General features: G+C 43.2%; 1 protein-coding gene across 3 annotated transcripts in view; it reads right to left on the bottom strand.

Annotated features, from left to right (window-relative positions):
- The window catches only part of CACNA1E (calcium channel, voltage-dependent, R type, alpha 1E subunit), a 347,324-nt gene that overhangs the window by 228,910 nt on the left and 92,654 nt on the right, over nt 1–25,760 (bottom strand). For all 3 annotated transcript variants that reach the window (XM_011951155.1, XM_011951156.1, XM_011951158.1), the window contains exons 4-6: nt 15,366–15,469; nt 13,846–13,998; nt 12,294–12,475 (exon numbers count right to left, since the gene is read on the bottom strand). In XM_011951155.1, coding sequence (XP_011806545.1) covers nt 12,294–12,475; nt 13,846–13,998; nt 15,366–15,469 — 439 coding nt within the window. The remainder of the gene's footprint in view (nt 1–12,293; nt 12,476–13,845; nt 13,999–15,365; nt 15,470–25,760) is intronic.

The raw sequence follows: 25,760 nt of genomic DNA, 5'->3' as shown, positions 1-25,760 counted from the left end.
GAGTTAGCAAGGACTGTTATTAAATTCAAAGTGCCACTTTTGCATCAAATATAGGTATGTTTTTCAATATGCACAAAATATAAATACTGTATTTCTAACCAAGATCACAGGACCTGAACACACTCACAACACAGAACAAATACAGCTAACTGATGGTAAGAAACAGAAAATATATTAGGAGAATTCATCTTACATGCTCCCGAAGCAACCAGACACCCCCTCTGAATAAGCACAAAAAAACTGCTCACTTAGCAAAATTGAGTTTGTAAGTCCACAGTTCACAGAAGCAAAATGTCATTAAAATAGCACACTCACATAGTGAGGGCTGAATGTCTTTTTCAAAGCACTTTCGTATACTTTTCTCACGTACTTGCTATAAAACTTTTAAGGTAGAAGCAGCAGGTGGTATTACCCCCATATTACTGATGAAAAGACTGATGCACATTTATTTATTCATCTATTCAATACTTACAAGGAGGAGTACAGTGTTTTGCCTGCAATCATGGGGCTCATGGCAGGAGGGGATCCAGTGACTGTTCCCCTATCCCCAGTGAAGATATCAAAGCCCAAGCTTTGATGTGAACAAAAGGTTAAAAAAAATGTACCCTGTAAAAGGTCTAAGTCGAAGGTGGATTCGCCAACAGAATATGACTCAAGAAACATAAGTGTGTGTGTGTGAGTGTGCGCATGTGTGTGTGCACGCACGCATGGGAGGGCTGGGGAAAGAAGGAACAAGGAAGTCTTCACTTTAGGGGCTGTCCTTGGTCAAGCATCGTCACCAAAGACCCGGAATGGCATTTTTCTTTATTCTCTTCCCAAGTCCCCAGCACCTCTCAGATTGCCTAGGTATGGGTCTCTTTAAGAGCATTTCAAAGCCAGGTTCCAAGCTGAGGAGGCCAGCTGTGTCACAGAAATAAACTGTTAATTACATGCAAACCCTCTGTAAACACTGAAATAAATTACCTTTCCCCTAGTTTTATTTTTTTTCCCCCTCTCTACCTGTCACAGGAGGATGCAGCTGAGCTGGAGTGAGGCAGGACGAGCAGAGGCTGCAGCAGCCATAGTCCCTGTGGACAGCAGCTCACTCTGAGAGCAGAACCTGTGCTGCATCTCCCCACAGCCTGGCAGTCTGGAAGCCATGGCATCTTTGGTGGGTTCCGACAGCCACTCTGTGAAATCAATCCACCGATGGATATTTACCGAACACTTAGCCATGTCTAGGGGACTGTGGTTGATGCCAGCAGACAGAACATTTAATAAGGAAAAGGGACATAAACACCAAGACGACGATGAATGACACAGGAGAATCTGGGAAGGAATGCTAATAACATTTAGGTCCGGGGGAGAAGGCTCAGGGTAAAGATCTCCCCTCTTTTGAATTTCTCAGGGATAGTCAGAGAAGGCTCTGTGGAGAAGGCGACATCAGAGTTTTGGAGGCAATTCCAAGAATGTGCACTCAAGGTTGGCAATGATGCAAATGGAAAGTGCAAAGTGGCTAGACTGAGAGACAGGAAGGACCAGTCTGAGAGGAACAGGTTTATACAGTAGGCCAATGGAAGAAGATGCTTTGTTTCCAAAACTTTTTAACTAATAATTTCTCACATGAGTGCTATGTGCCCTTTATCCATGTTAACTTACTTCTTACTACAACTCAGAGAGATGGGTACCACAATTATCCTCACATTACTGATAGGAAAATAAAGGCACAGAGATTAAATAAATTGCCAAAGTCCCATAGATAGTAAAGTAAGACCAGGATTCCTAACCACTATGTTATAGCACCTTTGGCATCAGAAATCACTTTTTTAAAATAAAACTTATATCGGAACATCCATGCATAAAACTTATAAAAATGGGACATCTTCTGGCATAAACCTATTTTATATATTTAATACAAATATATTCATAATACAGAACACTTATTCAATATCATTCAAACATGAGGTTGTTTTCCAGAAGATAAAAATTTGAAACCAGGGTTATAGATGACTATTGCAGTCTTGAATCAGTTTTGTCATCCAGCTTATTTTCGTATTTTATTTTAGTTTCACAGTATTGAGAAAATCTTGAATCATACAGAAAGGTAATAGTGTGATCACTTACATCATTTTATGAAAGCAAACAAGCTGGGGCCTGATTCTTTTAAAAAGACTAACACAGAACTAGAAGCTTTCTAATACCACATTTACACAAAGCTCAAATAAATGCAGAGACAGCAAAGGGAGCTTGACTCCAAGGTCTCCACAAAGAAAAGAATTACACCAGTGTGACCGTGGGAGGTCTCCAAGTGTGAAAATTTGGTCTATAACATATGGATTACTTGTGGCTTTTTAAAATTAGTTTTATTCCTCCATTTTCTATTTCCTTAATTCTACAATATACCTTTCTTTACAGAGAAAGGTTTTGTAACTCAGAATATATGAATACATCATACATGGAATGCAGTGGCTTTTCCCCCGACAACATTGAATAATGCTTACATTTAATAACAGAATTATTCAATTTTTGATACAGTATATAATCAATGGCATCCTGGATTCAAGAAAATGTGGTAGTTAAAAGACATATTTTAAAAACAAAACTTGCAACAAATTTTATAGATGCCATCAAAGCCCATCTGCAGATACCCGCTGACAAGTCCCAGGTTTGGAGTGAAGGCCATGGCCCGGGGATGGTGAGTGGGGAGAGTGGGAGGGAGGGGCAGGAGCACCTGGCAAGGCACCCTCAGGAGGACAGAAATTCAAGTGGTCCTCTCTGACCATCACAGGTGCTGCGACCCACCCGCCGGTTCCTGGGGTCAGGAAGACTGCACGCTGGAAGGAAGGGCCCCACCTTGGGTCACTGCTTCTCAAGAAAAGGGGCACTAGGAGAAGCCGAGGGGACAAAAGTCAGAAGATATCCCAGGTCCTGTCACTGTGGCTTATCTGATTTGAGTGTTGTGATTTCCCAGAACATCAGAAATATTCCAGTGCAGATGATAAACCAAAGATGTACTTGCCAGTCAAATACAATATCTTTTTTTTTTTTTTGGTAATTAACTCCACTACTCTGCTGGCCCATGAGTGCACAAAATCCTGTTTCCTCTTGTGGACAGACAATGGGGCTCGAGGTGGAAGGCAGCGGAGAGTGGAGGCTCTCAGGAGTCACTTTTAAAAGAGCTCTCCAGAAGTGTAAATGGAGCCCCTAGTACCTGGCACCTTAAAGGAGAAAGGATCCTGTTCAATCCTTCCCTCCCTTTGGCAGGGAGCTGAGGTGTAATTGAGGGCACACGTGTCAATCAACAGGGAAAGCTGTAGATGAAGCTTCGCTGTGGAGAAGCAGCTGACATCTAATTGCAACACAGGGAACTGGGGGCAGGCAAAGGTCTGTAAATCTACGCATATTATTTCAACAGGCATGGAATGAGGACCAGCTAAGGAGAGGATCGTTAAGGGAAAGTTAGTACAGCCAACCCTTCCCTCCCACCAAAAGGTATACTAACTTTCAAGTCAGTTTCTGAGCCTTGTCCCTAAAGGAAGGTAAAAATATAAAGTAACATCTAAGTGCCCAGGGGGTAAATGATGCCTTTAATGTGTTGTCAAGAGCTCTGACATCTTTGTCCAACAGGCTGCAATCCAGTATCATGGGCTCCCCTGGAGTTCACCAGCTTTCACATTTCTACATGGGCTGTCCAGAAGCTGACTTTATTTTTCTTTTTAGAGATGGGGTCTCACTATGTTGCCCAGGCTGACCTATGATTCATAGGTCAATCATAGCACACTGCAGCCTTGAACTCCTGGACTCAAGAGATCCTCCTGCCTCAGCCTTCCAGGTAGCTGGGACTACAGGTGTGAGCCACTAAGCCAGGTTCAGCAGCTCACTTTAAATTATCCACTCTCTCCTCAATCCTCCCAGAGATCTCTGCTTGTGTATCTTCCAATTATTCGCTATATTTAGTTTGCCCTGTTGTTATATGTATGTATCCATGCGCCTGACTTATTGCCCCTTCTAGACCTAAGTCCATAAATTAACTACTTCCTGAGAGCCCACTGTGTGTCAATCACTTTATGTTAGGCAAGCATTGAATAAAGCATGACCTCATGGAAATCCACATAGTAGGCATGCAGGCTGAAGGCAGAAGTGTGCCTTTTTCTTCAGTACTCTCCCATTTATGTGCCACGTCACCCTCTTACTGTCTGGCAATTACATTGATGCAGAACAGTGGTTCTCAAACTTCAGTGTAGCCTCAGAATCACATGGGAGCTTGCTGAAAATACAGATTCCTTCCTCCCACCTCTAGAGATGCTGGCCCGCCAGATTTGGGGCAGAGCCTGGGAATATGAAATTATACTAATTGCCCCTGGATGATTCCAAGACAGACCACACTCTGAGGGGCATGAAAAAAAATCGCTCGTAAGTCTTCGAGTGAATAATGAATTGAGGAACAGTGAATAAAGACCTCTTGGCTTTCCTAGTGTGCCATATACTGGCACTGTGCCATCCCCACCTGGCTGAGATTCTGTCAGCATTTGGATTCCAGAGTGAAAAGTACCTGAAACAGCCATTGAGTCACCAACACACCACCTCCAGCTAATTTCTGCCCCTGAGTCCTAAGGCCTGGTGTTGCCTGAGAACAAAAAGATCATAGCCCAAAGCTGCATGACACATCAGGCACCTGAGGCCTTTGGCCACGGATTAGAAATTAAACCGCATATTAGAGTAAATGAAACAAAAAGGAAAGGAACCCTGAGCCAGCCTAATGGCTATGCACAGACAAAAGACCAGGAGACTGGCCTGGTTCGTGGTGTGAAATTCAGGCATCAGATCAGGAGGCACACTTAGCACATTTGGAATAAATCCCAAACATGATGGCACCCTGGTTTGACAAATCAAGACAGAAATGCAATGAGTAGGAATAACTTCAGGGTGGAGACAGCTAAGGATGGGAAAATAGTAAGTGTGAGAAAGAAAGAAAACGCCGGTTTCTTCCTAGGGAGGCAGCGGTGTGGAGAAGGCTGTAGACCACAGGCTCCCAGCCCAGCAGACAGAGGCCAAGAAGAAGGCACTGTAGGGTTTAGAGAGGACAAGTATTAACAGGAGAACAGGCTGCCAAAGTCAGCATCAGAAGCTGCAACGTACGTGTGTTTAAAAAAGATTCAGACACTCTGAGAAGGAAAACAAGATGACAGAGTACAATGCTAGTAAGGTAGGCGGGCGGGCCTGGTGGGTTTCAGTCCCCAAATATTCCCCAAGTTCACATTCTGAATTGAGCTGAAACAGGACAAGACACCCTGGGAGTGGCGTCAGAGAGGGCCCAGCCGTGTGCCGGCGCCCAGAGTCACAGCTTACTCTGCACATGTGCGGCACATGCACACACTCTCTCTCCTTCCACTGGGGGCAGTGCGAGCACCAAATTAGAAATCAGAACATTTGGTTTCAAAACCCACTCCCTACTTCTATGCAGCAAGATAGGTTTCTCAACTTACTCCACAGACTGAATTTGTCCATCAGATTCAAGAGTCACATTTCAAAAAGGGTCCATAATCCATTTACTCTCCTCCCTTTTCACGGTTTCTCCCCCACCTCTTTGCTCCTTATCCAGCTCAAATACCATGGCTATGTTACAGTCACTCTCTTGATCTTCTCTCATTTTATCGTGCTCACCTGACAAAACTATTCTCGTAAAAGCCAACTCTCCACCTACTTCCCACCTGAGACTCAGCGGCTGAATGTGACCAGAGGAAAACACACCAGGCTCACTGGTCTCACTTGAACTTCATCACAGCTAACTCCAAGTGAGTCCATAAAGCTGCCCAGCAACCCAATGCATTTACCTACTCCACTTACTCCCTCAGTCTTCTGGGAAACTATGTTATACCTTCTCCTCAAACTTTCAATATTTTCCTCCTCCCACCCAGTAAGCTGATGACCTTACTTCCTCTTTCATTGAGAAAATAGAAGCAATAGGAAGAGAATTTCTACAAGATTCCAACACCACATCTACCCACGTACCAGCCTCTGCAGCCACTTGTTCTTCCTCTACTCCTAGTACTATGAATGGATGATTAGAGCTCCTATCTAAGCCAAGCCCTACACCTGTGGTCTAGACCTCCCCACACCACACGCACACCTGTTCAAGGAAATCCTTCCACCAATTATCCTCCCTCTCCTTCATCAACAATAATTTTTATCTCAAATGGATCATTCCCATCAGCATGTAAGTGGTATTTCTTCCATGCTGTTTTCATTGCTCTCTGAAATCCTTCCCACTCCACTCAAACTGCTCCTGGCATTCAGTGGTTCTTAGCCTTCACCTTCCTTGACCCATCTGAAGCATTTGATTCAAATGAGCAAAGCATATAGGTAAGAGTTTTTGAAAGAGTAAAATGAATGTGAATTCAAGAGAATCTGTGGATGTAATTTATACAAATCACCAAGAAATTACTAGCAAGATACTGAATAATCATATGATAGGAAAAATGCTTCTTCAGAGAACTGACTTGATCATCCTGTACTTTCTCCCTCTGCAGTGCGCTCTTCACTTGGCCCCAGGACACCAAGTTTCTGATTTTCTTCTCGCCTCCCTACTGCTCCTTCTCAGTATTTTTTGCTGATAATCATTTTTCTCTTCACCTTAACATCAGAACTCAGTCCTGGAATCTCCTCTCTTCCCTGTCTATATTCACTTCCTTGATGGTTTCCGCCAGTCTCAATACTTTACCATCTATACACTGAAAACTCCCAAATTTGTATCTCCAGCCAAGCCTTCTACCCTGAACTCATTTATTCACCTCCTTCCCTATACTACCATATCAAATAAGCATGGCAAATTTAACACATCCAAACTCAATTCTCCTCCTCCTCCCAAAATACTTTACCTGTGTTCTTCCCCAGCTTAGTTAACGGCCACTCCACTCTTCTTGGTGCTTTCTCTCAAACTCATATTCAATCCATCGAAGCATCCCATGAGCTCAACTTAAAAATATATGCAGAATCCAACCATTTTTCACATCCTCCACTGCTACCTCCCTGGCCCAAGCCTCTATCATTTTTTTTTTTTTTTAAGATCCTTGCAATAACCTTGATTTGACTCCCTGTTTCTACTTTTGCTCTATCAAAGCAGGTGGAATGATCCTTTTTCAAACATAAGTCAGGTCACATCACTCCTTTCCTCAAAACCCTCCACTGCTTTCCCATCTCACTCAGAGTAAAAACCAGAGTCTGTATAATGGCTTTCAGGGCTCCACATGATCTGACTGACTGTTCCATCTCCTACTTTCTGCCTCACTCACTGCAATCCAACCCACTGTGCTCTTTGCTGTTCTTCAAATACACCCAGCCCATCCCCATCTCAGGATCTCTGCACTTGCTGGCCCAGCTATCTGGGACTCAGGACACTCTTCCCCCAGATAACCACATGGCCCACTCTCTCACCCACTTCAAGTCTTTGTTCAAATGCCATCTTCTCAACGTGGTCCTCCTGACATCTCCATTTAAAACTGCAACCAACTTCTCCCTTTCCCCACTTTTTTTTTCTCCACAGCACCTATCACTATCTGATATACCATATGTTTTCCTTATGTTCTATATGCATTTTCCCACTAGAATGTAAATTCCATGAGGGCAGGGAGTTTCCTATGTTTTACTCTCTACTGTATCACCAGCATCCGGAACAGTATCTGGCAAGTAATCGCCACTTAACAAATGTTTGCTGAATGAATAATGAGTTAGTGAACAAATCTACACTTATGTATTAATGTAAACAGAGGGGAAAAGCTTTTACTATGAGTTCAGGAAATAGTTTCCCTCTCCCTCTACTCTCTCCTCTCCATGAAAAGCCTGACAAGCAAAGTGTTCTGCCAGTTAAGAGGAAGTTATCATAGCTCCTCACTAAGCACACACACCTCACCTCCCAGCCGTGGGAAAAAGAACAGTAACTTCCAAGATCCACCTACCAATCCCTCTATGGATAAGTAACAGATGAACAGACACTAGTATCCGATTCCAAGTATCACCTGTATTACAGGATCCCAGACTCATGTAAGGACATAGGAACAGGGCAGTCCAGATGGGGTTGTAGGAAAAAAAGAAAAAAAGAAACCAGTCTATTCCAGAGCATGACTGATCCTGGATACCGATTACAATTACAATAACACTTACAGTGTCTACAATACCAGTCACAATTACAGTGTCTACAAATTTTATGAACTATACACCTGATCCTAGGTCAGCTGGTTCATCTTATCACCCTAGCACCATAAGATAATAATAGACTCCTGCCATCCATTGTCAAATTAGTTTTGAGTAGTTCTACTACAATGTGGAGGAGGTGGTAGGAAAAGACTGAAGCAAAGATGGAAGCCACGTTCCCTAGTCTCATGGATCTCAGAACCCAAAGCATTCTCTGTAGATACCACAAAATCAGAGGAACTTCATAAAGAGAATAGTTGTTTTTCATCAACTGCGAGATGGATGTTATGCCTCACCATGCTGATAGATGCCACATACAGCAAAATCTCAATGAGACAGAAAGTGAATAGCTGTTAACCATTTAATAAATCCTGACTATATGCAGCTGTGAAAAGGCAACTTAAACGAGAGCCACAGTCATTGTTGATAGACCAAAAGATTTCTGAGGAGTTGGGAAGACTCTCAGAAAGCACCCAGACTTTAAGTTGCCTCTTCTTGCCAAAAGCCAATGAAGTCCATAAAAACCCCTTCCATCATAGCAGCTTGGAGCATCTTAAGTAGTCACAACAGATGTGGCAAGCATACCTGCAAAGCTGCAGAAACAGTACTCCTCCAAGAAATTTCTGCCTCTACATGAGTTTATCAACAGTAAAAAGAGAAATAACTCCAACTACAGAAATACAAATGAAACATACTAAACTTTAAGAGCAAAGATGTGAGTAACTGCAGACAGGGACTGGGAACCTCTGCAATGTGGGAATTAGTCCTGATACAATAAAAGAGCTAACTGAATCAGGAGATACCATAAAACTAGAATGACAAAGAGAAATAAGACTCAGATCAGAATCAGAAGAAAGTCACTTCTCTCAGCCACTTCCAGCACAGGTGAAGAGGGTTAGCAAGCCTCAGTAACATTTGTTGAATGAAGAGCATTGATCAGAAGGAGAACACATTGTACTGTGGAAGACATGCTTATCAGGTTAGGAGAAATAAGTAAAGAAGAGAGTTTGCAAGTCTCGAGGAGACCTTTGGGAGAGACAGTGCAAACAGGTAGCAACAGCCAGAACTGTAGACAGTTTTGCATCCCTTCCGCCAGAGGAGGGAGGGAAGCCAAGAATATAGCTGGAGTTTGACCAAGCAGTTGACATTTGGATAGAGACTAAATGAAGCACCGGTGACTCCAGGTTGCCCTGACAGTGGGAACCCTCCCCCTTACAATTCATTATAATGAGAAAAGCCACATGCAAATGAAGTTAATAGTAATCAATGGCAGAGCAACACAAGGTCATAGGGAGGCATCTAGGAAGAGTCTGTGGTACAGAAAAGGGATGCAAACATGAGGGAAGCATTTACATTGGTTAACAAGGTTAAACTGAGCCCACATGCCTGAGAGCTTCTTCCTACTGGATAAACCTGAAGATTCTCCTACTGGTTTGGATGTTAACAACAATAAATCTTACATGTTTGTTGCACCACTGAATAGAAGGTACATAGGGCTGGGAAACAGGGGATCCCCCTCTCTTAGTGCTCTGCATGAACAAATCCAGCAGCTGGGTTAACTGGGCCTTCCCTGAATGAGGAGTGGTAGAAAGGAAAATCAATACAGTTATATTTATATTTGCATCTTATTGGTTGTGGTTGTGGTAATGCTTAGGGAGTCATTTTTCTATATGCAGAAACACATACACATATATGTATACATGTATTTATAATACTAAGTTGACTAGTCATTCATAGTTAACCTCATGGTATGCAACCAGTGTATATAAGTGTGTGTGTGTGTGTGTGTGTGTGTGTCCAAACAGGTAGCAGACAGTCCAAACAGGTAGACAGTCTTTGGGTGACAGTACCCCTAGCCCTAAATCCAGCCATCAGAATATCAAGAGGCCTTCAGTAAACTCAAGTTCAATGAATCACAGGCTGGAAGTCAGAGTATGTGCGTCTGTGGGCCCTGGACACCTATGCAATACAAGGTTTCAGAGTATCTGCAACTTGATCTCCTCTCCTCCCTCCTTCGCTCCTTAGTGAGCAAAACTAGAGGAGCAAGATCTCTGCCTGTGTTTAACTTCTAAACCTATGGTTGACAGGTAACTGGAGAGACATAGAGATTTGAAGACAGCACTATGATAGCAGGAATCATGGCACTTTTTCCTCTCCATTTCCCTAGTGCCTAGAACAGTGCTTGGCATGTAATAGATGCTCAGTCAATAAACACTGAAAGAATGAAGGAATGAACAAAGAAACTAACGAAGAAAAAATAATGAGTGGTTCTTCAGCTGAGATCCTGCTCCTCTCAGTACCATCTGAATCTTGGCTAAAGAGGACCAACAATCACGCCTGTATCCTCAAATGCAACACTTCTCCTTTCAGGCTTTCAATGCATTTATCACATCACTTAGGTGAGTCTACACATATAATTGAAATGCATCACTCTCAAAGCCCTACAAGTGACACCAGCCACTACAGGGCCAGTGCTGCAATTCCTACAGGTGCCTGGCTAATTTGAGTGGCGTGGCCTAAAGACAACCTTTACATCTCTAATGAGGAGTGACTGCACTCATCAACCTTGCCTCCCTCCGCTCCTTCCTGCTGCCTCCCACAGCTGGTGAGAACTGCAGAGTGTCCTCCAGGGCTTTCTGGGTCACACGTCATCCCTGGGCTTGCTGGGTATAAGTTGGTCCTTGCGACTTCTTCACTGCCCTTAAGAGCTTTAGCATAATAGCCTGTGACTCTTTTCTGCAAAGTTGCAGTCCTGCCTTGCTCATCCTATATGGGAATGGATCCAGGTTAGCAATGGACCTCTACTAAGTACTTTCTTGTACAGGCCTTACACAATCCTTGCTCTTTGGGCATTATAGTCTAGTCGAGTTTCTTCTGAGACAGCATTTCCTTTCCCTCCACTGTAAATTATATCCAAAGCTCTTTCTAAAGGGTGCTTTGTATAAGCCACCTTATTTTCCACCTAATAAGTTTTATACAGATAGAATCAGGCTAAAAAGATCTAGAGAAGAACTGAAGGAAACAGAGGGCACCTTAAGGTAAAGGCAGGTTGTGGGAGCGTACTTAAGAGGCATGATCATTCCAAAGTTACTGTCTTGGAATGGGCTGGTTGAATGCAGGTAAGGGTACAGTCTTTCAAAAGCACCTGCCCGCATGGCTTTACCCACCTAGGATCCATGTACATCAAGCCACATACCTCACTCAACTCGCTCTCATTTTTGAGCATAGAGTCTGCACCAAGCCTTTGATGAGTCATTAAAATTAGACTCTGGAAGATGGAAGAGACTTCATGATCACCCTATCTACCTTCTGTCCCCATGCAGGAATCCCCAACATCCCTGACAGGCAGTTAGATCAACTCAGAACCTTCCAAACATGTCTGATCACATGAATCCCCAGGGCACTTGAAAAATGCACAGCTCACTAGCTTACAAAGTTATACAAAATTAGAATCTCCAGAGAAGGGGCCTGTGAATCTGAATTTTCAACAAGCATCCCTGGTGAATCTCACAATTAAGCATGCTTTTTATGTGCATGTAATGCAGCAGTTCTTGACAGTGGCTACATACGAGAGTCAGATAGGAAGCTTTTTAGAAAAGCCAATGACTTTTCTAAAATCACCTTCACCCCTAAATATTCCTACTTGATTGGTTTGGGATGGAGCCCAGTTGGTATAATTTTTTTTCTTTTCTTGTTGTTCTTTTCCAGTACATTCTCCCAGATCCTGAGGGGGTGATAAAATTTTTTAAGCTTCCAGCTAATTCTACTTGGCAGCCAGTATTATACATTATTAGCACCCTTCACTGTAGCCTACCATCATGTCCAACCAACATATTCTATAACTATTAAGTTGATCTGACTTAACTAATTTGTTCACCTATCCAACCTAGGATGTAATTTCCTAATCGAATTAAGAAGCTGTGTACTTGTACTTAGCAAGAGGCCAGACGAAAGAGGGTTATGAACTGCTAAGGCTTGTCCCAGTTGAGTCTTCACCTCCCGCTCCAATACGCCTATATCCACAGCCCTCCCTGTCCCCCTGGACTAGCCAGGCCAAACAACCCCAGAAGCCTCCATCCAGGGTTCTTCCCTCCTCCTTCCCGGTCCGCACCAGCTCTACTCACGTTGTACAGCACGGTGGTCCACCCTTCCATGGTGATGCACTGGAAGACAGTCAGCACAGCAAAAAGGATGTTATCAAACTGGGTGATCCCATCATTGGGGCCGATCCAGTCCTTGCATTCATAACCAGCTGGGCAGCCCTGCACGCCACACGGGTGAGGGGGGTCAAATCCTTCTAGAATACCTGCAGACATGTTTGGAGGGTGGGGGATAAATCACATGGTGTTTCACGTGAACTGGAAATGACCTCAGGAGGCCACAAGCAAGTAATTCCATTCCCCATGGAAAGAGGTCTGCCCTTTTTTGTCTCAGGCTCCCTCTCCTCCCTGGCCTCTCTGCACCTCCCAGCTCACACACCATGTGTTCAACCCAGTGTTTCCCATTCTCTTGAAAATGGAGCCTCTCTTCCGCATGGTCCCCTACTCTGCAAGCTTCATCCTCTACCCTCACCTGCAGTACCACAGGAATTAGAAGGACTGAATCACACGGCACACTTTGAGGAAAAGGCAAAGTCAAGTTGTTTAGCTTCAGACTCCAGGATGAGCCCTGAGTTCTTCCTAGGTTTCTTGGGGACAGTTATAAACTACGGTCATTTTAGGGAGTTTTAGCTCCTTGTTTGTCCAGCATGGATTGCTGGCTTTGAATAAAACATTAAAACAAAAAATAGAAATCCAAGGTGGAAGGTGTTCTTTGAAGGTTCTTTTCATAAAAAGCATGGTACTTATTTGGGATTCTTCAGCCTGCCTCCCATCTCCTTTCCTCCTAGGATACTCAACTCAACTTGAAAAGAACAAACGAAATACAAAGATATGAGAATTCGGGGTTGTGTACCCTAACAATCTCCCAGGCACACTTGCAAACCAAGCTCAGAGCATTCTCAGTTCAACCACACCACGTGTGGGTCAAAACAGAGAGCAAGAAAATGGTGAGTAGGATCATGAAGGGAAAACGTCTCCACAGATCCGGAGGGACCCAACTCTGATTCTGCACTCCTAGATCTCACCAGCCTGTGGGCCAGAGAGGCCACTATAGAAAAAGTACTTATTTATTCAGTCAGAGGCTGCTGTATAAAGAGTCAAGGGGTATTGATTCAGATATTCAGAGAGGTGGCACTTTATTTTTTTGTAGAGAGACAGAGAGATGGGGACAGAGAGACACTAGTTGTCCAGGCTGGCCTCAAACTCCTGGGCTTCAACAATCCTCTTGCCTAAGCCTCCAGGGAGTAGCTGGAACTACAGGTGTGTGCTACTATGCCTGGCTCAGACAGATGGCTTTTGAAGTTCATTCTTATGGCCCTTGACTATGGGATAGGGGAGCCGAGACCATCTATTTGAAATCTTCCAACTAAGTATTTGCCTTGCAATATTAATGTCAAGTCAGGATCTCTAGTCTCAGTTGGCTGTGCCTCAAAAGGCTGCTGACTAGAAGCTTCTGATTCTAATTCCAGGGTCAGAATAGGACACACTTTTCCAATGAGCCTCCAAGTGCCCTGAAATTACCCCAGTTAACAGAGGGGAGAAGGGAAAAGGAGAAGACAGAGGAGAACGACCCTACCTGAATTGTTCATGAAGCATGCTCGATGTAACTTCCCACTGTAGAACTCCAAGCCAATAATAGCAAACATCAGGATGGCAAAGAAGAGTAGAAGGCCAATCTGCAGAAGAGGTACCATAGCCTTCATGATGGACTTCAAAACAATCTGCAGGCCTAGAAGGAAGGATAGAGAAAGACCAATGCAGCTGTCCCTCAGCACCATCTGACAGGGCAGGATTAGTTTCATTCCCTCATTGGTTTCATCCATGCTGCCTTCTGCCTCTGATAGATTAAATTTATTAGAATGTGAACCTTTCCTAAAGGAAATTAGGCCCAGCTCTGCTAGGCTGTAAATCCTTCAAGAGCTGGGACAAAGTTAATCTTCCCATTCACTCTATCTCAGACCCAATTTTCTCAGTCCCTACTGGAGAAGCACAATTAGTACAACTACTATTCAGAAAATGACATATCCTTTGACCCACACATTGTACTTCTAGGATTCTAGCCAAGAAAACATTCAGAGATTTGAATAAAGATTTAAGTAAAAAGGTGTTTGTTGCAGCACATTTATAGTTGGAGAAAAACTGGAAATAGCCTATTTTTATTTTTTTATGTCATCCAGCAACATAAAACATAAAAACGGCTAAATAAATCATAACACATATAAGAAATTTTTGCCTTGAGACAGAGTGTTGGTCTGTCGCCAAGGCTGGAGCACAGTGGCATGATCTTGGCTCACTGCAGCCTCGGTCCCCCAGGCCCAAGTGATCCTACCACCTCAGCTTCCTGAGTAGCTAGGACTATAGGAGTGAGCCGCCATGCTCAGCTAATTTTTATTACTTTTTTGTATTTTTTGTGGAGATGGGGTTTCACCATGTTCCCCAGGCTGGTCTTGAACTCTTCCTGAACTCAAGCTATCCTCCCACCTCAGCCTCCCAAAGTGTTGGGGATACAGGCATGAGCCACCATGCTCGGCTAATTTTTTATTTATTTATTTATTTTATTTTTTGTGGAGATGGGGTTTCACCATATTGCCCAGGCTGGTCTCGAACTCCTCCTGAACTCAAGCAATCCACCCACCTCAGCCTCCCGAGAGCTAGGATTACAGGTGTGAGCCACTGCACCCAGCCAAGAATTTTTAAGGTTGAGAAAATAAAATACTTATTTCAGGATATAAAACATATAAAACTACAATATACATAATGATTTCAATTATATTAAAATGCACAGGGGAAAATGACAAATATTGAAATTTTAACAGAAGTGATTTCTGAGTGACAGGATAAAGAGCACTTTTCTCTTTTGTTGTGTTGTTTACTTTCCACATTTTTCTGTAAAGATTTTCTATTATCTTTTATATTTGCAAAAAGTTAAATTTAAAGTAAAATGTTATGCCAGATTGCTCCACCTCCACTATTTGTTACCACTGAGGCTTGCTCCCAGGAGGAATATTTTTTATCCCAAATTCCCTTAGACCTGGATCCAGCTGGGGACACATCAAGAAAGTTCTTAGCAGAGCAGAAAGAATGGCAGATGCTCACTAGGTATCCCTGACACGAGCTTCAAGGGCCGCAGGACACGCACAGCCCGGAGGGTCCTCAGGTCCACATGAGTGTTGAAGTGGGTTCCCGCAGTGGCCAGGATGCTGCAGACACAGACACAGAAGGGTCAAGGTTACCAGTCTGGCTTTTCCTTCTTGTTCCATGCAGGAAGCGGGGCTGAGGCAAGCTCAGCCTGGAAAGCACACAGCGCTGACGCCAGCTGTATGTGGGTGCACCTGAGCTTGGGTGAATCACCAGTGGCTCCAAGTGGAATTAAATTTAGCCATCTGGGTTTCACTTTGCAAAGAAGGAAAACTTATCATCATACCAGAACCCTAGTTCCAAATCCCAAGCAAAACACAAGGTCCACAACATCTGTCCCATTCCTATCCCCAAACCTTGTCCCCTTTCTCCACTCTGCCCTGTTTCAACTCCTTCCCCTCTCTCCAACCCAACAGGTCCTTGTGTTTTTTTATTTCAAAATTGTCTTAGGTTCCCCTGCCTATCTCCTTCAGGAAATTTCTCTGGATTAACTATAGTAAAAGAGTAACTCACTCATCTCTACCTTGACACTTAGAATTTTTTTTTTTTTAAATGGAGTCTCGCTCTGTTGCCCAGGCTGGGGTGCACTGGCGTGATCTCAGCTCGCTGCAAGCTCCGCCTCCCAGATTCATGCCATTCTCCTGCCTCAGCCTCCCTAGTAGCTGGGACACTTAGAATTTTTACCAAACACATCAATTACACTGGAGAAGAATTTCAATGGTCTTCACATAATATCAGTATTTTTATAATTGCACAAAACCACTCTTTGATCCTAATTGGATTTCATCGTTTCTATTTTTCCACGTTCCACAGCCATATCCAGAAACACACACATGCACAAATCCATAATTCTATTAGATTGTATACACCAAGGAGTACTTATTTCCTATAATCTCATGACATTGCAGGGACTTTGGAGAGACAAGGACATATATGTATTTATGAAAGACACAGCAGAAGAATAAGAACAGAAGAACTGAGTTCAAGTCTGACTCAATCTGTTGAGAACGGGGTGACTCGACACAAGTCTATTAACCTCGATGAACCCCACTTCTGTCATCTCTAAAATGAGGGGGTACTGTGGTCTAGTTATAAAAATAAAAGGGATATGGTATTTAATATTAAGAGTGTTCTATAAACTGTAATGTACACACATTGTGGTTAATGCAAAGCTTACTAATATTAATAAAATCTTAATTTAAAACTTGCTCATTTTATTCTTCTTTCTGTGAAGAATGAAAGGGAGTTTCTCCCTCATAATCCCTCCAGAACAATCTCAGCTACCCAGAACCATCAGGAAATGAGGCATTCAGAAAACTGGGTTCCTCTACAGTCAAAGGGTGGCAAGAATGGCTTGCTTTGTTTATTTCTGATGGAACGTCTCTGAAATAGTTCAAGTATCAAAGAAGGTACCTGAAGTGCCTTCAATATTTGACATATCTTCAATCTCAGAAAAAGAACCGTATGGAAAGTGCATGCCCTATGGCCCTCGGAAGCAGACGTACAATCATTAGGTACAAATCATACAGACCAGGACAACAGAATCGCAAGCAGTAACGAACACAATTAGTGCTGCCAACAGCCAAGCGGACAGCTTCATGTGCTAGCACACCTCCCTGACTCCAAGTATCCGGGAGTTGTCTGTAGAGCATCATTAGGAAGTAAAGGGGGATCCTACATGGGGTGAAGGTTAAACAACCAGTAGAGATTCCTGTCAGCTTTAAGATTCTTTGAGTCTACGTTCATACTACCTAAAAATAAGAAGCAGAAAGAAATCCTACTCATAAAGAATCTCAAGAGCTAGACAAGGTTTCTGAATCTTCCCCATCTCTCCTGAGTCACACTTCCATGCCATCATCAGAAACGGGGGTACTTGGGGGAGTGGAGTCTTCCACACTCCTTTTGACTCTATCTTCCAAGGCCAAGGAAAGACATTAAGGAGGTGGTCATATAATTTCTAATAAGTGGGGAAGGACTAAAGACAAAAAAGAACAAGGAGAAACATGGAAAAGAGAAGTGAAAACTATGACAGAAATAGAAAAAGAGAAAGAGGAGAGAGATAAAGAGAAAGGATAGGTGGGGAGATAGAGAACCACACACAAAAAAGGGATCATTGTTTGCCTGGTTCTTGTAATAAAGGTAAGGTGCACAGCACAGTCTCCTGTGCTGCCCAGGTGGGAGACTCTCCTTTCACGATGATGTCTTTCAAAGACAGTATGCAGAATATGAGTTAGAAATTAGACTGTTTCCTAGGATACCCAGATACACATGAGACACTCTTTTCATATCATAAACAGCCCTGTTGGAAATGAAAATTTCCTCTCCAATCCTGAGTTTAACAGTTATGTTTCAGAACATGGTGATAGAGGCAGAAAGAGAAAATTAAAAGGCAAAGAAGGCTCAAATGTAGAGGGGGAAAATGGTAGAGGGAAAGAATGAGATGACAGAAGAGTGAGTAGTAAAAGAAAATGTAGGGATATAGACAAGAAAGGAAATAAATAAGAATCCGGGGAAGACGTAAATGTCAGAGAAATGGGAAAGAGAACAAAAGCAAAGAGAGAAGGAAAAAGATGGCATTGGTTGCAGGGGTCTCACACAGCCAGCCATGAGGTATGCACATGTCACCAAGTTGGTCCCTGGCTGAAACTACCTGCTCCCCAAACTGTCCAAATCACACTGCAGCCAGGGCCATGCAGCCTATGGTCTCGTGCTGTCTTGGCCCTCAAAATTTTCTTTTCCCTCCTCCAGTGCAGGAGGGCTACCAACTAGGTCTTTAATTGATGCACATTGGCCACTGGCTGCTTCCTAACTCCCACTGTTCCAGTACTCCTTGAGGCAGAACTGACAGCTGGCTCCCCTGTTCACCTGTTAGAAAGCAGGGACAATGGGATTCCTTTTTGTTTTTGTTTTTGTTTTGTTTTTTTGAGACAGAGTCTCGCTCTGTCATCCAGGCTGGAGTGCAATGGTGCAATCTTGGCTCACTGCAACCTCTGCTTCCCGAGTTCAAGCGATTCTCTTGCCTCAGCCTCCTAAGTAGCTGGGATTACAGGCACCTGCCACCACACCTGGCTGATTTTTGTATTTTTAGTAGAGACAGGGTTTCACCATGCTGTCCAGGCTGGGCTCGAACTCCTGATCTCTTGATCTGCCCACCTAGGCCTCCCAAAGTGCTGGAATTACAGGTGTGAGCCACCACGCCCGGCCAACAATGGGATTCTCAGAGCAAAAAGACAATGAAGGAAAAGAGCCCTATTCTGTGCTCCTGTAACGCGTCCACCTCCATCACTGCCCTAACCACTTCCTAGAGAAATTCTGTTTTCTCATCTGTCTCTCCCACTAAATCTGAAACACCTCTAATGGAGGCACCATTTTACTCATCTCTACCCCCAAAACCTAGCCCAGTGACTGGCAAGTAAGAGGCACTCAGTAAAGGCTTGATGAATTGAATTTGAATTGCACTGATGAAATTAATAAATTTGTTGAAACAGAGGTCAAAAGGAGAGAACATCAAGGAAATCCTAGAACTTACTGTGAGAAGAATAGGGTAGCAAGCTGGGATAGTATTCAAACATACATGTGTTTGAGTACATAGGAGAATACTGGGAACCTATCCTCAAGCATTTAAGAGTCTAATGAGGATCTTTTAATATTCTTTTTTTAAAATTTTAAGTTCCAAGGTACATGTGCAGCAAGTGCAGGTTTGTTACATAGGTAAATGTGTGCCATGGTGGTTTGCTGTACCTATCAACCCATGACCTAGGTATTAAGCCGAGCATGCATTAGTTATTTCTCCTGATGCTCTCCCTCCCCCTCTCCCCACCCTATACCCCTGAGAGGCCCCATTGTGTGTTGTTCCCCTCCCTGTGTCCACATGTTCTCATCATTCAGCTCCCACTTATGAGTGAGAAAGTGCAGTGTTCGGTTTTCTGTTCTTGTGTTAGTTTGCTGAGGATAATGGCTTCCAGTTCCATCCATGTCCCTGCAAAGGACATGATCTCATTCCTTTTTTTGGTTGCATAGTATTCCATGGTGTATATGTACCACATCTTCTTTATCCAGTCTATCATTGATGGGCATTTGGGTTGATTCCACATCTTTGCTTTTGCAAATAGTGCTGCAATGAACATACGTGTGCAAGTATCTTGATAATAGAATGATATATATTCCTTTGGGTATATACCCAATAATGGGATTGCTGGGTCAAATGGTATTTCTGGTTCTAGATCTTTGAGGAATCACCACATTGTCTTCCACAATGGTTGAACTAATTTACATTCCCACCAACAGTGTAAAAGCATTCCTATTTCTCTGCATCTGTCGTTTCTTGACTTTTTAATAATCACCATTCTGACTGGTGTTGAGATGGCAATATTCTTGAAAGTCTCCTACTGAGGACTGGACAGATCCTGTTCTGTGGGATCTTCCCAGTTCTCAGTCAGAGAGCTAGAGAGAAAGAGGAAAGAATGGAAACTCAGAAGTTAAAGACTTGTCTCCCAGCAAAGCTTAAGTTTTGAGGTACACACAGCTAAGCAAAACTATGCACTTTGTAAGTACCAGGGCTTAATCAGGAGTCTACTGGAAAAGTAAAGAGTAGAAAACAGCCCTTGACTCTCAGTCTAGTGGAAGTAGACAGACACATAAAAGAAATAATTATAACACACCATGAAGCATTATAACAGAGTCATTTACAAAGTGCTATGAGAATGGGAAACACCACAGTGACAAATGCAGGGTGCTTGCTGTCTGTTAGCATTTTCAAATGGTATGTCATTAAATCTTCAAAATTTTCCTCATATTGCTATTGTCTCCATCTCATAAAAGAGCAAGCCAAAGCTTAGAAAAAATTAAATTGCTAATAAATGGCAAGACCAGGAATTAAAGTCAGTTCTCTTCTGATGTCAAAACCGGTCCTTTCCCCACTCTGCCATTACACTGTGCAATGTTTGCTTGGCGCTGGGCAGATTCACTGTTCCTTAGTCCAGTGTGTTGCTAAAAATACCAAGGTCACAGTTTTGGTCCCCAAACGGGCAAGTGAGCATTCTTCCCTTCATTCTAAGGCCACAAATCACCAAGTGCCACAGATCACTTGCCATGTCTCTTTCTCAGGACCAGGCTCCATGCACCTCTCCGAATTATTACGTACAAAAGCAGCTTAATGGCAGGTGATGATTGCTGCAATATTTCTGTACACACACATGGACACACACACACACCACAAAATCAGAGTGGGGCCACTGAGAACAACTCCAATTTTGAGTTAATAAAAGCCTAAGGTCTCCGCTGTCCCAAGAGGCATATGTCTGTGCTCCTCAAGGGCAGAAGCGTATTTTCCATTTCTTTTGTCACTATAGGCACACAGCCTGGTGGAAAGCTTTGTACACAGAGGGATGCTTAATGCCCACTTTGCTCCCACAACAGAGGACAGTTGGAGAGTGCACTCAGCCCTCTGACCACCACCAGCACAGGTATCATGTTCGGCACACAGTCAAGTTCAATAACTATTTCCTGTTAGAGATCATGGCTCAGCCCTACCTTGAATGTTTTTACTTTTACGTGTCAGCAAGTAGGAAGAGAATGGAGATTGATACAATCCTGATGACGCAGCACAAGTCTTTCCTGTTGTGGCCATACTGCAGTGGCACAGCAGAACAGAAGACAGAGGTAATGCTCTGGGCAATAAGAACCAAATCATCTCTCCCCAAATTAGTCACCCAAAGAATTCTCCAACCTTGCATTCCCTTTGACCTTGGGGTTCTTTCCTAGCCTCCTTGTCAATCCAGGTCTATAATCTCTTTTCACAGGCATATTCCACTGTGCAAATCCATGCCCAAAAATACCCTGAAACAGTGGTCATAGGTTCAGGGTTGCCAGCTAAAATGCAAGACACCCAGTTAAGTTCAAATTTCAGATAAATATTTTTTAGTGCAATATTTAAATAATGCATGAAATATTCGTTATTTATCTGAAATCTAAAATTCAAATTTAACTGGATGTCTTACATTTTTATTTGCTTAATCTGACAGTTACAGTTAAGTAGTGATCAGCAAAGACCAGATAAAGAGCTCCCTTCTTAGTCATTGCCCCAGCCCTAGACAAAATTTCCAAGTTCTCTTCTGAAAGGAGACACAAGCCAGAGGTCTTTCACCATTAGGTCCAGGATGTCTCCCAAGCTCCAGAAATTACCCACATCAATATCAACGGAGAACCTTAAGTTTTTGAAAGACAGGCTCTTCATCAGCACCTGTGAGAAAAGGCTAACACTAGCAAAGGATGTGAGATGTTTAACCAGCCCATGTGATGAGGAGGCCATGAGGAGGCAGCAAGGGATTTAATACAAGCTGAATTCCCAACACAAAGTTGAGTCAGAATATCACTCCCATGGGTAGTTGACATAAATGAGTTGCTGTGTCTATTCGAAAACATTCCATAAGTGGTTGATTCCTTTATCTGTCATTCCACTTTACCTGTCATGTCCCTTCCTTTAAATCTCTTGGATTCACTTCTCACTCTCCAGCCTCCCTCCTACCTGGAATGCTTCTCCTTTGCCTTCTCGCCCCTGCCTAAACAATTTGATTCAGACCTCACGGCCCAGATGACATTCTACTTCCTCCTTGGAAAAGGTCTACAACCAAAAGCTAGTTGAACTAGGATTCTGAGAAAGGGGTAAGGCACACACTCTCCGGTCACACTGGCTAGTTTCAAATCCCAGTTCCATCACCTATACTAGCTGTCAGGCCTTTTGCAATTGCCACACTGAGCTACAGTTTTCTTACCTGGAAAAAAGGGATAGTGCCTTCCTAAGAAAGTTAAAACAAGGATTAAAAAAAATAATGCTTATAAAGTTCTGCACGTAACACTGATTTACCATGGAGTTTCCTGGTCATAAACAACAGAAACAGATTTTAACTGTCTTAAACTGCAGACCCATCAGCTCCATCCCTCCAAAAACGTATACTGAAAAGATACCAGGAATTCACAGAATTGAAGGGACATTGGAAGACCAGGCTGGGAAAAAAGGAAAGCAGAAACCTTGTTGGGGCAGGGATATCCAGGTCCTAACCGAGAAATCTGTGCTTGTTGCCTGTTATAGAATAAGGGACTTTGCAGATGGGATTAAGGATCTGGTAGTGGAAAGAATAGCCTGGATTATCCAGGTGGACCCGAGGCACAATCACAGGTGCCCTTATAAGAAAAAGGCAGAAGATTGACTACAGAGAGAGAAGGCAATGTAAGGACAGAAGTGAGTTATTCTCCATCTGTCTCTGAAGATGGAGGAAGGGCCAAAGAACACAAGAATGAAGCTCTAGAAGCTGGGAGAGGCAAAGAAATGAACTCTCTCTCCTAAAGCCTCCGGGGAGGAGAGATGGGAAGCATGACCCTGGATTTTAGCCTAGTGAAAGTGATTTTAGACTTCTGTCTTCCAGAACTGTAAGAAAATACACGTGTGTTGCTTTAAGCCACTAAATTTGTGGTCATTTGTTACAGCAGCTATAAGAAACTAATACACTTGGCAAAGGTCAGAGATTCTGGGAAATCTGATTCTTAGGCCACCGTGGCTATTGGTATGAATATAAACATCAACTGTCTTGGTGTTGCAGCATCATCAGCTTAAGAGTAAAATCAAAAGAAGCACGTGGTCAAGCTTAAGTCCCCCTGTACCCAAATCCCCTACCACTTCCAAGGTGAGCAAGACTCCCCCCAGGAACACACACAATAAGATTCTCCCAAAAGGGAAAGCAGGGGCCACTGAGGAAGCTGAATGAAGAAAAACTTAAAAAAAAATGTCTACTATAGTTTAGCCCACAGAAAATAATCAGGTGTTGCAGAGGAAAAAGAGAAATAATATATCAGTTTTCTTATCTATAAAATGAAATGATCAGATAAAGGGACCTCTCAGGCCCTTCCTGGCTCTAACTCTGTGAGCCAACACCTACGCTGATGGTGCTATGCTTCTGTAGCTCACACCAATCTCCCTTCCTCTCAACATCCGGAGAGCTGCTCTATGTTTAACTCCCAATTACATACAGTTCTTATATCTTAGAACATGGGTCTGACCGCTAATGAGTCAGATCCTCGCAACTCAGTTCGAAACCTGCTCCTTGATGGCAGAAACCATCTTTCACATTTCCACACACTATGGCTCCTTCTGGAACAATATACAACAGTAATGCTCTAGAAATGCCCTTCACTCAAGGAGAAGTGGGTGTTGATACATTTCCAATTGCAGTAGATTAGCTGGACTCATCCACAGATGCGTCCACGGAGCTGTGACTGGGCCCATGACACCTAATAATTGGATATCCAAATTGAAGTGGGTGTAGCCACATGTGTAAGTAATTATGATCTATCAAAAATCTACTGAATTACACATGATGTTTTGCTCTCCATTTCTTTTAAATAAATTACTAGAAGTGTGATTTCATTTGGGAATCAATTTCTGGAGACTTTACTTCATTTTATTTTTTAAAAAGTCCCTGTGTATTAAACTATTCACATAGAGATAAGCCAAAGAAAATCAACTTGACCAAAATATATCTCAGGGAAGAGGATGAGGGTGGGAAAATCTTTTAAGATGTCAAGCCCAGCCTGGATGTCTGCAAGCTGCCTCTTCTTCCCCACCTACACTGCTGGGACCCCTTGATGGCATCAGGCTTAGCTCCATCCCAGAGCCCAGGACTCACTCTACAATCGAGATACTTACTGACCATGTGCCACCAACAGGCCCTGGCATTACAGTAGAGAACAAGATGGTGATCATGGCTGACCTCGCAATACTTAATGAAAGAGACATACATTAAATAGGTCTCAATTATGGTAAGTGAAAGGTCAGGGAAGGAAGCTTCACTGTGGAAGTGACAGATGAGCTCAAAGGTGAAGCTGGAGTAGGTCAGAGGAAACAATGTGGGAAGAGCACCCCAGATGCAGAAAAAGGCCTGCACAGAAGGTCTTGAGGCACAAAGGAAACAAGCATATCTGAAAAACTGAAATAAGGTTGGTGTGACTGAAACCTAATGAATCAGGGGAGAGTAGACAGTAAGGAGTCCAAAGCGGGCCAGGCACAGTGGCTCACGCCTGTAATCCCAGCACTTATGGAGGCCAAGTTGGAGGAATTGCTTGGGCCCAGGAGTTCAAGGCCAGCCTGGACAACATGGTGAGAACCTATCTCTACAACTCTCTATACAAAAATAAATAAAAATAAGCTGGGCATGGTGGCATGTGTTGGTAGCCCCTGCTACTTGGGAGGCTGAGGTGGGAGAATCACTCAACCCCAGGAGATAGAGGCTGCAGTGAATGGTAATCACACCACTGCACCCCAGCCGAGTGAGACTGTCTCAAAAATGAATGAATGAATGAATGAATGAATGAATGAATGAAAAATAGAGTCTGGAGAGACTGGGAAATGTCACAGAAGGAAAACTTTTTAGGCTCTGTTAAGGTTTTGGACCAAGCCTGGCAGTGTTCAAAGAACTCTAGGCTTAAATTTGGCGTTGGAACCACATTTTATTTTTTAAAAAGTCCCTGTGTATTAAACTGTTAACCAGGTTAACCACACTGTTACTCTGAGCTCAAAATAATTTTCCTGATTAACCACTGGTCTTTTACCTTCTCCCCAAGCCCCAGCCCCAGTTGCTATAACTGGGTGTTTACCTTGGTCTTTGTACCTGAACTAATGCCACTTTCTCTAGCCCCAGAGGCCATTCCTGGGGTGGCTGCTGCTGGCTGCCTTCTCTGCAGCAGCCTTCCCCAACAACATGCACGCTGGGGAGGCCAGGCAGCTCTCCAGACTCCCCTGCGGGTGAATCTAGATTCCTGTAAGCAAATCATCCACCATCCTGGGTAGTGACTGGTTTAGGAATGAGCAGGTAAACAGGTAATGAAACTCAGGGCCCTGAGTCAGAACAGAAAATACACTTTAGGCTTCAATTGACCTACGTTCTAGAACAAAGGTAAAAGCATATAAAGTGGTGATTTTCAAGCTTTTTTGATCATAGCCAACATTAAGCAATATATTTTACATCATAAGCCAGGACGTATATATACACATACATAAAATTACATAATGTTTCATAAAGTAATACTCTATTTGTGTGATGTAGTCATATTTTCTCTTCAATTCTTCCTTAGTTAAGGTTAATGCTGGTTTTAATCAACTAAATTAATTTCATGACCCTCCAATGGAGCTGATCCACAGTTTGAAAAACTGACCTCTGCAGAACACAAGGCAGACCAATATGAATGGCTGCTTTAATAGCACCATGGCTGCTTTAATAGCACCATGCAGCTTCTTGATGTTATCCCAGAATGATGAAACAGTTTGCCTTGAAAGCTTTTGCTGTGCTTTTCCAAGAACCA

The sequence above is a fragment of the Colobus angolensis genome, unplaced genomic scaffold (genome assembly GCF_000951035.1).
Source record: "Colobus angolensis palliatus isolate OR3802 unplaced genomic scaffold, Cang.pa_1.0 Scaffold315, whole genome shotgun sequence".
NCBI classification, from domain to species: Eukaryota; Metazoa; Chordata; class Mammalia; order Primates; family Cercopithecidae; genus Colobus; species Colobus angolensis.
Note: the sequence above shows the minus strand (reverse complement) of the source record. Positions and strands in the feature narration are given on the sequence as shown.